Here is an 18,405-nt window from a genome sequence, read left to right on the forward strand (position 1 = left end):
AACAGAGTGCAGTACAACCCAGTATTTTCTGCTTTAATGTAGGCTGCACAGAGGTAGTAAACAGGATTTATACACAGTACAGCTTCTGTATGTTAGGGATATTTACAATCATGTGCATTTATAAGCTACACAGTACATAATAAACATGCACTGTACGTAATTATGTATTTATGCAAACCGTTGACGGCTATTGTTGACCACAATGAGATTTGACATTTATCATGTTTACAGAGGGTCTTTTTTCATTAACCTATTAAACTAGATTGATTGATGACTTTTAGTCTACTGCTTTTTCCATTGTGAATATTATTGTCACTAAGAGGTTTCTATATTCTGTGGGGTTTCTTACTATTACCTACAGTGTTTTGGCTATACTGTATTGTGCTTGGTGTTAAAGTTAAACATTATGTGCTGCATGATGTGTAGGTCTGAGCAGTGTTGCGTGGGCGTGTTGCTCACTGCCTTGTCTGTTTCTCTTCCTGTCTCTGTGAGTCGAGCAGCTCACAGAGGATCTCTCTACGGTTGGAAAACTTGCTTTCACATCTCTGTGGGCGAGAATGAGCAAGTGGTTTTCTCACAATAAATGCCTTTAAGGTGATAGATTGACTCTTTCTGTGTTAATTCGGGGACAAAACGCTTGTTAACGCTTCCTATAACTGAAGCAGAAATGAGGCGTCAGCCAGGAAATGGTTGTATTGTGTACATGCCATGTCACACTTTTGACCAGTGAACAGATGGAGCAGCTCAAAATGAAATAGCCTTTGCACTCTATTTATTTTAAGGGTGAGAAAATCCAGTGTGCCTCTCGGAGCGTGTATTTAGTTAAGTTTTTTTCTCATCTTTTTACATTAGTGATGGGGAAAATCGTCATCAAGGGACATTTTCCTACAAAGAGCTTGTATTCAGTCAGCTCTCAGCCCACACTGTTCTGCAGGCTCACAGGTGGAGAGCCTCGAAGAGTTTTTGTTGGGGCTGTTCGGCGGTGAAACAGCTGTGGAACAGTTGATGTATCATGGGGACGCAGGGAGTGGTAACCAACACAGCTTGACAAATACATAGGGCCAGTACTGGACTTATAACACAAGTCCAAAGGCTGCAGCTAACTTTTAGCTAAGCTTTTTATTCTTATTATTGTTAACATACAATTATTGTGAGATATTATGTCATCCACATTTAAAATATGAATGTAATGCAGTTTTATAATTGAATAAAATATTGAATTATTTCTGTATTTGGTCATTACTGTAGCTTTCTAGCTAACATGATACAACTTGGGAAAAGTTTACAGTACAGTCTACAATGTAAAAGTTACATACATGGCTATTTAACCCTTTCATTTGTGCATGAATGATTTAAAAAACTTTAGTGCTCTCAAACATGACTTTAAACATGTCTAATTGGAGTATTGCTAATATGTACTATTTAAATCGACATACACAGCTTAAAATGCTACAGATGTATAGGCTAAACATTTTAACTAACAGACATCTTAATAAAACTTGCCCAGAACATTGCTTAGATTATATATATATATATATATATATATATATATATATATATATATATATATATTTTTTTTTTTTTTTTTTTTATTCATGTGTATTTTGTGTATATATGAATATGTTTGTATGGAGTCCTTGAGTGTTGAGAAAGGCGCCTTCAAATAAAATGTATTATTATTATTATTATTGTTGTTGTTATTATTATTATTATTTTTATAATAATAATAATAATAATAATAATAATAATAATAATAATAATAATAATAATAATAATAATAATAATATTATTATTATTATTATTATTATTATTATTATTATTATTATTATTAATAATAATAATAATAATAAAAATGCACACATTGGCAAAAATTAACAATTTTTTTGTTTGTTTGTTTTTCCCCACTAAATTTGCACATAAGGCCTTGATAAGCAGACAATCACCAGTGATGCGGGGAACTCAGAGAATAAAAATTATTCCGATAATATTTTTTACACCTGTATGTTTCTATAAAAGTTCTTTGGCAGATACTCCACAGGTTATAATAAAAATAATGATCATGTAGAGAGAAGGTTTGGGAGATCATCCACTGCTACTTTGGACTAATTATTGGGGATAATGTGGTTGTACGTGAAGCTGGAAGAACTGACCACAGTAGTGGACACCATGCATGAAATGGTTAGTTTGATATTTCAAGTATTTCCATTTCCAATGGACATTATATTATCAATACATGAAATAAATTTAAATACATATAAAGGTAAATATGCTCAATTTTGTTTTATTCCTCTTGTAGAAATGTTTTCCTCTCAGTAGTGAAAAGGTATTAAAACTGCATTTAGACTTCTAAGAAATTTTTAAAATATAATTAACTATTATATAATGCATTCTTTGTTGCGTCTGAAAACTTGGACTCATGAGCTTAGTATTTGTAAAATCTTGGCTACGCTCAGTAAAGAAGAATTGTTGGAAGATATTGTACGTTCAGCTCGTCCTGCACTGAACACAAAAACATTATCTCCTCATCTTACTGTGGGTTTGATGGCAAATTAGCATCGAGCCGGAAATGACTCGCACCAAATTATTGGCTAGTGGCAAAACAGTGTTCGTTAACTGTTATCCCCACACAACTGAAACCCTAGTGATGTTTCTTTCTTGCCGAGACAACCGTAATGCCTGTTTTGTGTGCTGACCAGCTGAAGTTAACTCAAAGCTAGCTTCCTTTGCTTTGATGCTTCATGTACGTTCGTCACTACAGTTGCTCTGTCATTTTCTGGTACATAATTTGTAGCTTTTCTTTAAAAGCAATGTTGTCTTTGGGAAACATGATTTTACCAGTAGTCTTTTAACAAACTAAAAATGTTTCAATCAAAACTAGCAAGAGAAGACCCTTAATAACTAGCCTAACTGGTGGCTTTTCTACATCGTACCATTAAGATATATCAGAGCTTCATGTGTCCTCCAGTGCTTTTGTAAGAGCTGGTGTCTATACAAACCAAGATCAGTGAGAGAAAGAAATGATGGTTCTGTCTGTGGTTTTGGTTGACAGCTTGATTTTATGCTGTGACTGCGACTCCTTGAAGCCACGGACTTCTGCTCAGCGGCATTAAGGCGAACATTGTCGAGGGCTGAAAGTGTGTGTGCAGAGCTGCACTGTCATCATGTAGACTGAGGGAGTGGTGAGGAGCTGGCTTTTGAGGCTTTAGCGAGGCAGCTCTCTGTTCCCACCAGACCTAACTGATCACTCACTGCTTTGATCAGCAAACCTCAGGCCAGGCGGCTCTACCATCAGCCTTCCGAACACTTTAGGTTTGATTTCTTTCATGATTCAAACTGAAATTAGTTTGCTCCCAAAAAAGCTCCGTGCTGTGTTTACATGGGATCCTCCTCGAGTCCCCGCTGGCCTCTAATTGACATGTTTGACTCAGCTCAGGGCTGACTTGTGAAACAACAACCCACAGCTATGGAAACCCTGAGAGGCTGCTTTGAAAAAAAAGGAAGTGGAGGTTGTTCAGGGGAATCTGCATACAGGTGCAAAAAAAAAAAAAAAAATCACCTTTTATTGAGTTAACCTTTACCTCCCTCAAATACAGCTGCCACGTATGAAGCATTCCTTACACAACACTGCAGCTACTAACAATCTAATTTACTTGACGTGTTGAAACTGATAGAGAAATGTTCATTCTTCCTACTAAGGTGGAAAGAAAGTGAACAGAGTGTTCATTCAGACATGAAGCTGACGTGTTCAGATGGCAGCAGATTAACGGAGACGAGTGTACGTCTGGAAGGGGCTTATGAGGTCTGTTTACTCCTCTGCAAACATAATGCAGCAAAAGATAGGCTAATCACCAATCAACGATGCCTCTCAGCCAAGTCACAACATTGTCTTAGTGCTCTAATCACCTGATATCAGCCATCACATCACACTAAGTATCTCGTCATCTGAACCTGGCCAAGGATTTATATTTGACAGGAAACCAGTGATACATGCTGGTGACATAGAAACTGAAAAATGAACCAATTTACAAGGTAGAGAGTTGCATTGGCTAGATATCTCTGCTTCTGCCGCTTTGATTTTAATCTTTATTTTGTGTTATACAGAATTTTCTAAGGGCTGCACAGTGACTCGGTGGTTAGCACCGACGCCTTGCAACTAGAAGATCCCTGGTTTGCGTCCCTGGGATCTTTCTCCACAGAGTTTGCATGTTCTCCCTGTTTTCTCCGGGTTCTCCAGCTTCCTCCCACAGTCCAAAAACATGCTGAGTTTCATTGGTAACTTTAAATTGTCTGTAGGTGTGAATGTGAGTGTGATTGTTTGTCTCTATATGTAGTCCTGTGATAGACTGGCAACCTATCCGGGGTGTCTCCTACCTTCACCGTAACTCTTCTGGGATAGATTCCAGCCCCCCAGAGACCCTAATGAGGATAAAGCAGTGCATAAATAATGGATGAATGGATGGATAATTTTCTGCCACATGCCCTATAACTTTATGGAGGTGCAATGCTGAATCACTGGAATGCTGCTTTAATCCATCATGTAATAACCATGTAGCGTTTGTAGTGTTAAAAATGTCTTATTCCTGCTGTGTTCATATTACATACATCAGTAGTGAAAAAAAACACCTTTACTGACTATTATAGAATATCAAATGCTCCTGCCTCATTTAGGTTCAGTAACTGGTTCTGCTATATTTAATGCTTGTTGCAGCTGAGCAGCAACAGTGATTCTTGCTCAGTGCTGCGGAGGAATTTTGGCTCCTTGATATAAATTCACTTCAGCTCAGAGACATTTGTTTGCTTTCAAGCTAGGTTTGCTTGTACAGGGCCTGGGTTTCAGTGTTCCTAAACTGAGCCCTAAGTTTCTTGTTCTCCTGCCATTCTGAGGTACAATTTCTGGTTATCATGTTGCATCATCTCGTGAGTCTGAAAGTCACACAGGTCTTTGTGCAACAACGCCTCTGCTAACTGAGACACCCTGCCACCGCGTGCACAAGTCTGAATGTGGAATGCAGTGTTTGCTTTTCCCCAGACATAACAGGGGCTATGCCAGCCACAGATAACCAGCAGTGAGTCATCTGTTCATTGAGCAGAAGTCCTGAGAATCATTCAAGTGTTGTTCACACATTTTAAACTCATGTTTTCTCGCTAATCAATGCTTTTGGCTGTGCTGGTTATTTTTGTCTTTCTGGAAGTGGAGTCACACGGAGGCAGAGCCACAAGGACAGCTTGTTAGAGAACTTTTTGTGACTGCATGATTGTACACATTTTTCTTGGAAACATGTTGTAAATACAGCCACTTGTGTAAATATTCATGCAGCGCTTTGAGCTTCTGAACAGTCTTGTTGTAATTTGATGAAGCCTCTGAGCTTTAGGATTGCAGTTGGTACCATTTTCAGACTGACAGGTGTCAGCACATTCACTCTTAGGAATTCCCTTCGATCACGTTGTGATTTGACTCACCAGCCTGTGTGCTAAGAACCTCACCCAAATTTGTGAGTCCTGGGTGCGAGTGGTGACAGTCTGGTCATGCTCTGTATCATTATGGGATTATTTACTCATGATGATAATTATTTAAAGGATTGTGTAATTACTCCTTTATACAAATTACTCACTGCTGTGTTTATTTTCTGCCTGTCTCCACCTTTTCATCTACATGGTTTGCAAGTGAGGACTCGTCTGAATAAACTAAAGTAGAAAAATGTCTGAGTTTGTGTACACCAGTGGCTTTTTCTGAGAAACGGTTGAGCTCTGTACTTCAGCAAAGGTTTCTGCTACCCCGAGACTGAGTCACCTGACCCTTTGCTCACCCCTGCTCCCTTTACTTACTGACTACATTTATCAAGCTTTCCATCCTCACTAAAAGCATGCTGTGATAGTGGTGACAGCTAGCATTATTAGAACATTGTGGTACATATCTGCATGAATGGAGCATTTTTTAATATGCACATAATGTTCCAGTTGATCACTAGATGATCAGGTTAAGTCTTGTAGACATGGAAACAATGACAGAACTATGACAAGTGTGGCCCCTCCTTGTCAGGAAATCATATTTCTTGATAATGAAGCTGCCTTCTATGCACATCCGGGTATCTAATGTTGCTTTAATGTTTATTTATTACATCTTATTGATGTTAGGTCAGTTTACCTCAGAGTAGAGTTTACTTTCTTTTTTTATCCAATGGTATTTTTCTTTTTTTGTTTGTATTTGTTGGAATGGATCATCCATCCATCCATCAATACATTATCTACTATCTACCAATCCTCATTAGGGTCATGGGGGGCTGGAGTCTATTCCAGCTGACTCGGGTGAAGGCAGGGGACACCCTAGACAGGTCGCCAGTCTGTCGCAGGGCTACATACAAAGACAAACAATCACTCTCACATTCACACCTACGGGCAATTTAGAATGATCAATTAACCTCAGCATATTTTTGGACTGTGGGAGGAAGCCGGAGTACCCGGAGAGAACCCACGCATGCACAGGGAGAACATGCAAACTCCATGCAGAAAGATCCCGGGAAAGCCGGGACGCGAACCAGGGACCTTCTTGCTGCAAGGCGAAAGTGCTAACCACTACGCCACTGTGCAGCCCAGTGGATTTTCATACATCTTAAATACCCAAAGTAGAGTTCCATTTTCGTCTCGACTTTGCGCACTGACTAACATGGTGACAAATTGAATGACAAATGTATCACAGGGTCCACTTCTCCTTTCCAGTTCTTTCTTATGGCGGTGGTGAAATGTTATGTTTCACTCAGATATCTTTATTAACACTAAATGTCACCTAAGTGTTAGATAGCGTGCGGCAAACCTTTCTTTGATGTTCTCCACCTCGGCTTGATTTACTGTTTGTGTGTGGGCGTGTATGTTGAAGTGGTTTAAGGCCCTTCCCTAAACTGCTTCCTTCAGCTGCTGCTCCTCCTCTGTCTTCCTTCTTTGTCATTCTCTCACACACATATGCAGAGCTATGTAGGTCTTCACCTGTGGGACGGCAGCTTCATAAAACCCAAGCAGCCGCTAGAACACCAGTGAGCTGACTCTGGTGTGTCTGACTGTCCCTGCTGTGGTCACAAGTGCTGCTTGCTGAGCTCGCTGTGGTGAAGCTGCACAAAAAAGTTTTTTTCTTTGTAGGCTGTTTTGTATATACAGAACAGTTTTGCTTTGACCTTCCACTGTGCATGTGATGTGAAAAAAAATACTTTTATTCTGTATGTTCTCATTTAAAAATTCTCAAAAAATGAACCTTTTGTTTCAGATTGTTTAAAATTCAAGCCATGACTGAACAATCACAAACATTCTTGAGACTTTTTCACTGAACTGCAGGATGTGTGCAGACAGAGAACGTCAGTTATGAAAACAAAATTAAAATGGAAATAGTAAAACATCTACTGTATGTAGAGTCACCGTTTTTCTAGTGTTGGTAATACCAGCAGCCCAGGTGAATCTGCGATGTAACTGCAAATCAAGTGGTTGCTGTGACATTAAAATTCAAAACACAAACCACACAAACCCAGTGTGTCTCCTGTGATGTTTGTTCACATATCAGCAATATTTGCAAAGACCTAAAAAGTCTTGTATTCAGAATTATAACAAAATAAAAAACATAAAAATGTTTCTTTTGCGATATACTGTAGAATCTTACTACATTTATTGTGTATTTGTATTTAAAGTAGAATTTACATATTTGACTTTTAAAGTTGCATAAATACAGGCTTAGAAGGCAGAGAACACACGTCTGCTCTGCTTTTTAACATTTTAGCAGTTGCTAACTCAAAAATACAGCAGACACTGTGCAACCTGTTTTTAACAGGGGCATTATCATATCAAACTTCAGTCTAATATTCTCAATCAAACTGTGTCCTAGCTAGCTAGTTGTGTTATCACTAACTATGGACTGCAGGCATTCTGTTTCAAATAGCATACAATATATGATTTATTATACTTTTCCCTAATATTAGTTCCCTGTTACAGTAATGGTAATGTTTGACACAGGATGTTAAATAGCCATACACACTTTGATCTGCCAGGACAAATCTAATGAGAGCACTGCATGCTTTAGATTTTTTTTGTTTGTCATTGCTGTTACAAATGAATAGTCACCATTTAAAAGGATAAATCCGGATAACTGGATGACAGTATAAGCAAATCTTTGGTGTTTCATCCAGGAATGTTAGCAGCCACCTTCAAAGACCTGTAATAATGAAACCCTAACAGAGTGTCAGGATGCAGTCATATACGATATGTGTTCCAGCAAACACCTCCACCAGTCCCATCCCCCAGGAACAATATCTCGTCGTGATGAGGAAGCTGCTTGCTCCCCGGAGATGAAAACCACATTAGCATGTACAAGTTCCTATCTCCTGAGTGTTGGCTAATTGGATTTTGTGGCTCTAATGTGAATAATCTGATGTGCTGTTTCTTCTCCTGCTTATCAGTCAAACCTCCAGGTGATTCTGAGGTAAGGGTGGAGGCGTGAATGGGTTCTCTGTTTCTTTCATTTAAACGGGTCTTTAGTCTCTGATAAAGCATTCAGCGGTGAATGAAAACTTGGTTAATTGCCATGGCAAATTACACAGACACTGAGACATCTGTCCTCACCATTAGCTGCAAGCGGATGGGCTCTATTTGAATTACTCACTGATGACACTTCAGAAAGCAGACAGTAAATATAGAAAACACAGAGTAAGCACACTGAAGATACAATGCCCTTCAAATGAAAGAACAACTCTTTTAAAAGTCACTTGGAGTCCCTAGTTATGGTTAAGAGGAGTCACCCCTCTGTGGTTTGTTCACGCTTTGTATGAAAGGAGTTGATGTTAATGTCATCCTACTCTTACTGCATATCTTCCATCCTGCTTCCAGTGTGTTACGAGGAACTGACGCTTCCTCTGACGCGTGATCCATGATTGATCTGCCCCCGGTCTGTGTTAGCATCTGTGCTTTACTCACATTCTCAATTCCTGGTGTGACACAAAGTACAGTTACTCATCGATACACCCTGATCTTTCCACAGAACAAACAGTGGGAGTGGAAAAAATTATAAAAATATTCTGTTTTAATGTTTTGCTGCAAGCGTTGTTACCTTCAAGTAGGTAGGTTTTACTGGAAAAACAACTAAGAGACTTTTACCACGAGTAAATGGTAAAAATGTAAATGTGCTCTGGGCATTAGTGTTTCACAGGATGTTGATGCGCTGATAAACAGACTAACATCGTCATGCCTGAAGCTGAGCATGTTCTCATGTTGTTAAATGAAATAAAAAGCCCTCACTCAGCTGCAGCATAGAGACAGCCGTTGATTTAGACAGTCATGTCATTATATAAAAACTACGTAAATGTTAATTTGTCAGGTTTCATCTCCCATTTGTTCAACGACATTACAGCTAGTATTAATGATTGTCCACTTAGATGTTTCAGTAGGAGCAGTGAAGCCAACATTAATGCTAATAAATGAATTATGTGCTTTTACTACAAGGACATAATATCAAAATGTCAAAATATCTTTTGTACAAAAAAAGTTCAAAGAAACCAGTTTTAGGCAAGTTCAAATCAACAAAGCTAATATTTGGTGTACAGTCACTAATAATGACAAATTATAGAAACTGTTATACATGTGTTTCTTCAATTAAAGCTGCACCTATCGGTATTATTCTTTAAAAACATAATCTTACGTTCTTTGTGGTGACAGACCCACATAGTTATGTCTCAGCTCTGCAGTTTGCCTGAGCTATAAGAGCTAAAACGTTATAGTTTGGTTTAAATTCACAGTCGTATCTGCTGAATGTGTAATCAGACAACTTTATACTAACATATTTACCAGATCAGCTTCATAAGTTGGTAAAATGCCAGTGTGGTGTTTCCTCCTTGTTCCACTGACCGCAAATACAGAAACAACCGACTCAAGTTTGAAGTTAATTCTCCATACATTAATATTTTATTTCTTCAATTAATGTTTAAGAACAAAAAGTGATTATTAGAATTTTTTAATGACAGAAAATGTAGTTTATTTACTGCCACAACTAATGAGAGAAAATGTTTATATTTTAGTGGTGGGATGTGATTAAATTTTTTAAAATCTAATTAATTGCAGGCTTTCTAATTAATTAATCACGATTATTACTTTTTTGTCGAATAGCAATATTTGACAACTGAATGGATGAATAGACATACATGTGAACTTAACAAAAATGTTTGCTTCATTTATATTTATCTGCATGTTTCTTCTGTCTACTACATTCACAGATTATTGCAAACTCAAAGTACAATTATAGCGATCATATTCAACATTTTAAGGCTTTTTGTAAACTCAAACCCTTTCAATGTCTTGAAAAGAGGCTTATTGTGGGATGGCTACACCGTTAGCCAGTAGCAGGACTGTCGTAGCTAACGTTAGCTGGGTCAATATATAATTGAGGGACTTTTGAAATCCATGGAATATATCTTGCATACAAGATTAAAAGTTATTAAAAGTAAAAAAAAACTAATGTTTTTTTGTTCATTATGATCATGTCTTTACAAATTCCATAATTATTTATTATGGAAAAAATCACTTATTAATAAAAAATGACTGGATATCACTAAAATGTCAACTAAATAACCGTCCGAGTTTAATAACCAACACCTTCTAATTAGCTAAACAATAATAAAATTAATTTATTCAAAAATAGTTTTTATTGTGTTCTTTTTATTAAGTTGAGATAATCATGACATATATTTCTTTTTTGGCAATATATCAAATTTTATATGGAAATTAACAAATTGTATCTGTGTCTGAGAAATCACTTTCAGCTAAGTTCCCCATTACAAAAACACCTCTCAAGGAAATGTGTTAATTCCAGATCACATGACCTGCTCCACATGATGTCATTTCCTCCTGAAGAAAAGACTGGCCAGACTCGAAGACTTTCTGAGTTATTTAATATAAAGTAATGTGTGAGTCAAGTGTGGATTTATCGCATGTCAACAAGTTTACTACAATATCTTTATAATATACTTTCAATTTAAATTTTACTCAGTTGTATGTATAATATTTAGAAGAATCTTTCTCTAAAAATGCCATGTGGTGTTTGGTTATGGGTGGCCATGTTGATTTTAGGCCTGAAAACAGCAAAAATATCAACTATGTTACAAAAAGCCCTGCAATTATATATTGAGTCAGCTCTGGTGCATCTTCTTCATGGCTGGCAAACAGACTTTAGGTTCATTACCGCCCCCTACTGAGCTGGAGTGTGCATCAGTGTTACTGGTGTGTGAAAGGTGCGAGATTAAACATGTTATTTTTTTAACACGTTATTCTTTTCTGTAATTAATTAATGGAAATTAATGTGTTAAAGTCCCAGCCCTAATATATTTCCATTTGACATTGGAGTGTTATTGAATTGAATTTCTGTTTAGATGTTCACCACATCCAGTGACACAAGAAAATCTAAATAAAACAGTGTTGTTTACACTGACATTGTTTGCACCCAGCTCCAGTGGCATCTCTGCATTTCATTATTTCTCTGAGCCAACACTTGCATCTGTTAGTGTAGTCTGAGTTTCTACAAAGGTGTGGATCCTGAACGGTTCTCTTTTTATTTGCCGTCTGCTACCAGAAAGCTTCTCAGGATCTGCTGCCAGGCTTATTCAGAGAAGCAATTTCTGGGTTTCTTATGGTGGCTGCACTTTACAGAAACACTGCATTACTGCACACATTTTACAATATAAATGAGTAATGTGTTGAGGACATCATTTAATGTAGATTTGTCTTTCTCTCTTGTGCTCTGTTACAGACTCAAAGCTCTGGTGTCAACTGGAGGTCGGAGTGTGCAAGCAGCATGTGACTGGTGAGTTTAAACAAAGTATATACAGTACATTCACATGTACACATCACAAGTTGAGGAAAGCAGTGTATGTTTTACTGCCCCCTGCTGTAAAAGTGTGAAAAAAGTGTCCGAAAAGTGGTTTTCTAACTTCAAATGCTACTGAAGGCACATCTTTCTTTCTTTCTTTAGATGTGACTGTGTTTAAGCCTCATTTGAACAATCGTATTTAACATTTTTATCAATTTTCAGTCACCAAAATGTTTGTTGTTAGTCTAAATAATAATTGAACCTGTTTTTACTGATGAGACTAAAGAGACATGATGGTGGTTTAAAAAGTTACAGACAAAATCATGCAACAGCTAAGCCAGTATGTAAAAACGTATGAAACAAAATGAAAGTAAAGCATACTTTGAGAGCACACACAGGCATTCATTTTTATCTTAGTTTACAAAATCCTTTAATTCTGCCAGAGAGATTATATTTCAAGTGGCCAGAGCAGAAAACATGATGGCTTCCTTTCCCATCTATTTCTCTATGTTAGGCAAATAAACGTCTTGTGATCATGATTGCAAAACGAGCTTGTGAAATACTGTATATTAGCAGATAATTAGAGCTTTGGTGAAAGTTCAACTCGGTCAACATTTGGAAATGTGGAACATATAAATGGCTTTGATTTCATTCTCAGTTTAAATTAAAGCCACATTCTCAGTGTACTTAGATAAACATTTGAACTTGCTGCTTACGCATCCGTATACATCCATCCATCCATTTATATCTATACACTGCTTAATCCTCATTAGAGTCTCTGGGGGGCTGGAGTCTACCCCAGTCTATCACAGGACTACACATAGAGACGAACAGTCACACTCACATTCACACCTACAGACAATTTAGAATCACCAATTAACCTCAGCGTGTTTTTGGACTGTGGAGGAAGCTGGAGAGCCCGGAGAAAACCCACACATTCACAGGGAGAACATGCAAACTCCATGCAGAAAGATCCCGGGAAGGCCAGGATGTGAACCAGGGATCTTCTGGCTGCCAGGCGACGGTGCTAACCAGCAAGCAATAGGACAGTGTTGTCCTATTGCTTGCTGGCCTACCCTAGGATTAAGTAGAGAAACAAGATTGTGTCTGAAATGAAAAATTTACTTGACAGGCATTTATGAAACGTAATAACTAAAAACATGCATTAGAAGATAATCAATGTCTACATTTACCATTAGTTTGCATTGAGTGAATGAAGAACATCAACAAAAAACATCTGCAGGACAATTAGTTCCATGCACATTAGCACCTAAATTATTTATGTGAAAACAAAACAGGCCAAGCACAGGACCCTGAGGCTCTCCGTTAACTACAGTGAGCCTGTTTGAACTATCTCTGGCCACATAAAAACTAAATGTTCACTAAGAGCACACAATGTCTGAAACAGCACTGGTGGAAAACTAATGCCTGTTTTTGGCCATTGAACCATGTGTCTGAAGGCATTTGGCAACATCGACTCTTACAAATTTGTTGTCAAGCAAATAAGATCCCTTGAAATGTTGAATGAAGGCCAATGAGTTTATTCATTCAAAAGTTCTGCTGTTGTTGCTGCAGGCAAGAGCAGCGTTATCAGTAAACAAGCAGACAAGGAGGAAAGTTTTCTGTCCCAGAATCTTAGTTCAAAACAGGAAATGTTCCAGTTAGAAAGAAGCTGTAGGGCCCTGCAGTGAGCTGGTCGTACAGCTCAAATCGTTTGCATTTAGGACTGTGTACTTACACACTTCGGATTTTAAGGTCTCATTTACGCCAGAAGTAATTTCTTAAAATCTGTGTCACTGTGCTCGCAGTACACTCTGAGACTTTTCCATCTGTCACGCAGGCTGTTTTCCCACGTGGACGACCCGTTCCTGGACGACCCTCTGCCCAGAGAGTTTGTCCTCTACCTGCGACCCAGTGGACCTCTACAGAACCAGCTCTCACACTTCTGGCAGCAGAGCAGAGTCACTTGTGGCAAAAACAAAGCCCACAACATTTTCCCCCATATCACCCTCTGCCAGTTCTTTATGGTGAGTTAAACTGAACTTCAAATTAAGTTTTTACGACTGCTGATGGCCTAAATTAAAAGTCCATTAGAGGTTGTGTGGTCAACACAGTCGACACAGAGCAAATATCAGTTCAATTCTGGATGCATGATTCTCTTTTTCATCCCTATGTGTAAAGATTCTATCAGACATGCAGTCATTATGTAAATGTGACGTGAGGTCTAATGTCTGAATGAGAGCTGTTATGTGACTTCACATAAAAGACAACAACCTTAAATGCATGTTTACTACTTGCAATCTCTTTTGCGTAAAATTTAAATCACATGTAAACACGATTTTTCCCTCACTGTTTCAGGCAAACAAGTTGCAAAACTAACACCAACGATACATAAAGAATATTATACAATGTGCAACATGTGAGCAACTAGGAGTTGACTTGAGACTGGACTTAAAGAAGCTCTGTGTGGGTCCATTGGAAACAAGCAATGTTCTGTCATGTTCAGTGTGTCTTACCAAAACACACTGTGTGCAGCTGATGTCTCACTAATGCACTAAATTTATTTCAGAAAACATCTTTTTTAAATCTTGCATTGTGTACATCCATATTTCTAGGTTTTAGTCTGCTTCATTCTTGTCTTTGCTGGTACATTGCTGTGTGTGTTACTTCCACTAGCTCTCAGTGGAATAGTGGAATTAGGGCTGTACTACAAAGTTTGACTTAGCCAGACTTACTTTGTGTAGACTGGCTCAACAAAACTTAAAACTCTGATGGTGCTGGTTATCAGCTTTGTCTGTCAACTGGGCTTTTCTCATCAGCTTTCCATAAACGGAGGCGTTTGACGCGTCATTTGACTCTTCTTCTGCACAAAATGAACAGATTAGATCGGTCAAGAGGAAGGTTGTTATAAAGCCGAGCTATGAGGGATTTAAAAATGCATTTCAGTAAAATGTGCTGTTAGACAAGAGTGGAATGCTGGTAGAAAACTGTTAATGATTAATCATGTAAGTTAATATATTTATTTTACCACTCAGTGCTCTCAGTGCAGCTGCTTATTTCTAATGTGACAGCTGCACATTAGAGCTCTGAAACTTTAAAGCTCATCCATTTAAATATGATATCAAGAAACGCTTTTAGATCCAACACTGTCCCAGAATGAAGGATACGTGAAAATGACTTGAGCTTTTTGCCAAATCAAAGTGAAACTAATGTTTATGATTAAATATTCTCTGTGATAAATACCAATACAATAATCAGTGTTCTAATCTGTGTTCCAATAGCTGCAGTATCAGCAGTATAAAACAGAATTGAAGGCAAATCAGAACCAAGCATTAAAACATAATTTTGTGTTTTCTGAACTGAATACATGTAGGTTCCCATGGCAATGAATTGTGTACATTTAGAGCTATTATTACTATATATACACTACCGTTCAAAACTTTAGGGTCACTTAAAAAGTGCTTATTTTTGAAAGAAAAACAGTTTTTTTTTTCAATGAAGATAACAGCAAATGAATCACAAATCTAGTGTAGACATTGTTAATGTGGTAAATGACTATTCTAGCTGGAAACGGCTGATTTTTAATGGAACATCTCCATAGGGGTACAGAGGAACATTTCCAGCAACCATCACTCCTGTGTTCTAATGCTACATTGTGTTAGCTAATAGTGCTGAAAGGCTAATTGATGATTAGAAAACCCTTGTGCAATTATGTTAGCACATGAATAAAAGTGTGAGTTTTCATGGAAACATGAAATTGAAATTTGAATGGTAGTGTATATACTATACATTCTTTGTTCAGTGGGATTGCTACTGTACGGCTCACCAGGCCTACTCCTAAAACACTGCTTTCAAGTGCTATTAGTGGTCAAAATCTCTACGGCGTCACTTTAATGTATTGTCATTGTCTTCTTCCCTTCTACACAGTGTGCAGACCACAAAGTAGAAGCTCTGTGTGAGGCCCTCCAGGCCACCGTACAGCAGTGGCGGGGTCGGTTTCCCACCCCGCTGCCTCTAGAGCTCTACACATCTTCTAACTTCATCGGTCTTTTCGTGGAGGAGCAGGTGGCCGATGTCCTCAAGCAGTTTGCAGCAGACTTTGCTACAGAGGCTGCCAGGAAAGCAGGTAGGAACTGCAGGCATTCTGGATAAAAGGTGAACATCATATACCCACGATGCCAGGGTTTGGAACGTATTAAAGATCTCAGCTGCGTGTTTTCCCATCAATCTGTCCCATCTTTCACAATCTGTCATCATCAGTGGATGTTCTCCTGGTTTGGTGGATGTCAGCATCAGTTCAGGGTAATCACTGTGTGATGTGTGGTGACCAGCTCTGTTTCCCACCAATGACAGCCAGTGATTGGTCCAGATGGCACTCTTGTTAGGTCATTAAAGCACTCACTCAGTCTGCCACAGTGACTGTTATTAAACACAGGCGAAAATGAGAGTGACTGCCCAACAGTATTTCAGGCAGCTGAGTGCCAAATCAGATTAGAGCCACGGTGTTAGCGCTAATGCTCTGTCATATTCTGCTTCATGGCAGAAGCGCCGATTAGAGCGTGTAGAGATTCACAGTGAGCGTAGTTGGTTTCACTCAGATTTTATCTCTAATGTTTCACGCAGTTTTACTTTACCGCAAAGTCTTCATATGAATATTTTTCATTGTTGTACAGATTTAACAAAAAGAGCAACTGTCTAAATCTGGTCATTACCTCATTTTACATCTCCTCTGTCATCCAGAAGTCCATGTGGAGCCTCACAAGAAGCAGCTCCACGTAACTCTGGCCTACAACTTCCCCACCGATCACCTCCCATCACTGGAGAAGCTAGCTAAGGGCATCGAAGTCAAGCTGGGGTGTGATTGGTTGGCTGTTCTCTTCTCCCGGGACATTCGTTTCGCTAACCATGAGGTAGCTAATATTCATACTAACAATTCACTCACACACTACTACCCAGCAGCATCAAACACCCTGACTTGTGATGATTAGTCACATGTCAGTCAGGAGCTCAGCCAGAGACTGACATTCCCTTGACTGTCACATCTGCAGACCCTGAGGGTGATGTATCCCTACATGCCACAGAACGAGGACGAGCTGGAGCTGGTCCCTGGGGATTTTGTCTTCATGTCTCCAGTAGATCAGAGTAGCACCAGTGAGGGCTGGGTGTACGGGACCTCGCTGGCCACCGGGCTCTCCGGCCTGCTGCCTGAGAACTATGTCAGCCTGGCCGATGAATCCGACACCTGGGTCTTCCATGGGTGAGACAGCACCTCACAGCAGCACCAGAGACGCCTTAATTACCTAAACAAATTAAACAGATAAAAGATCATCAACAAGTATTCAGCATTGAACAGATTATGATACAAATACAAAAAACACAGCCATTTACCACTAAAAGATACTTTAATAATAAAAGATAATAAAAAGGTGTATAGTTTGAAGGTGTCTAAGGATGGAAAGTAATGAAATTTAATGTGAATAGTCTTGATTTCAGGGAGGAATTCCTGCTAGTTTTGGTGACTCCTTTTTTGATGAAACGGTAAGGATTGACCTCTTAGCAACAACAAAAACAAACAACGTCCATATAGACATTTTTGTCAAAGATAGTACAAAAAGGCTTCCAGAAACCAAACTGTACCTTAAAACTGAAAAGGTTAGATTATTAATCATTTACGGGTATGACAAAAAAATGATATTAACAATTATAATAACTGATTCAACATTTGAGACGTTTTTTGAAATCATAAATGCTAACAAAAAAAAAAAAAAAAAACCTCCAGTGTCAGCTTTTTAAATGTGGATATGTCCTAGTTTTAGACTATAATAAACTGTTGTTGTTTGTTGTCCTTTTAGTTAGATAACAAAATCTATTTGAATATGCTAATATCTATTTTTTAGATAGATATTAGAATGTTTTCTAGAATTCTAGAATCATACACTAATCGAAGAATTAATATTAACAACATTAATATTGCAGAAAATCATGACAGATTTTCAGTTGAACAGAATATGCAAACAGATACACTGCCGTTCAAGCGTTTAGGGTCACCCAGACAATTTCATGTTTTCCATGAAAACTCACACTTTTATTCATGTGCTAACATAACTGCACAATGATTTTCTAATCATCAATTAGCCTTTCAACACCATTAGCTAACACAATGTAGCATTAGAACACAGGAGTGATGGTTGCTGGAAATGTTCCTCTGTACCCCTATGTAGATATTCCATTAAAAATCATCTGTTTCCAGCTAGAATAGTCATTTACCACATTAACAATGTCTACACTGGATTTGTGATTCATTTAATGGTATCTTCATTGAAAAAACTGCTTTTCTTTCCAAAATTAGGACATTTCTAAGTGACCCCAAACTTTTGAACGGTGGTGTATACGATCATGCTTTTTGGGCCCTGTGATAATCCAGCATTTACCAAGACGTTAGCATTTGATGTTGTACACAAGCAGATGGTGGCAGATCATGTTGAGCTCTGTCTTGCTCCCTAGAGGATGAACCCTTTTCACTGTGGCAAACGTTTTAATATTCAGTCAATGCAATCATGTATCTTTCAGCATCA

General features: G+C 38.3%; 1 protein-coding gene across 2 annotated transcripts in view; it reads left to right on the forward strand.

Moving 5' to 3' along the window:
• The window catches only part of ubash3bb (ubiquitin associated and SH3 domain containing Bb), a 60,200-nt gene that overhangs the window by 27,304 nt on the left and 14,491 nt on the right, over nt 1-18,405 (forward strand). For both annotated transcript variants that reach the window (XM_055012394.1, XM_055012395.1), the window contains exons 2-6: nt 11,771-11,824; nt 13,671-13,857; nt 15,758-15,956; nt 16,571-16,740; nt 16,879-17,087. In XM_055012394.1, the coding sequence (XP_054868369.1) occupies nt 11,771-11,824; nt 13,671-13,857; nt 15,758-15,956; nt 16,571-16,740; nt 16,879-17,087 (819 nt within the window). The remainder of the gene's footprint in view (nt 1-11,770; nt 11,825-13,670; nt 13,858-15,757; nt 15,957-16,570; nt 16,741-16,878; nt 17,088-18,405) is intronic.

The sequence above is a fragment of the Amphiprion ocellaris genome, chromosome 7, assembly GCF_022539595.1.
Source record: "Amphiprion ocellaris isolate individual 3 ecotype Okinawa chromosome 7, ASM2253959v1, whole genome shotgun sequence".
NCBI lineage: Eukaryota > Metazoa > Chordata > Actinopteri > Pomacentridae > Amphiprion > Amphiprion ocellaris.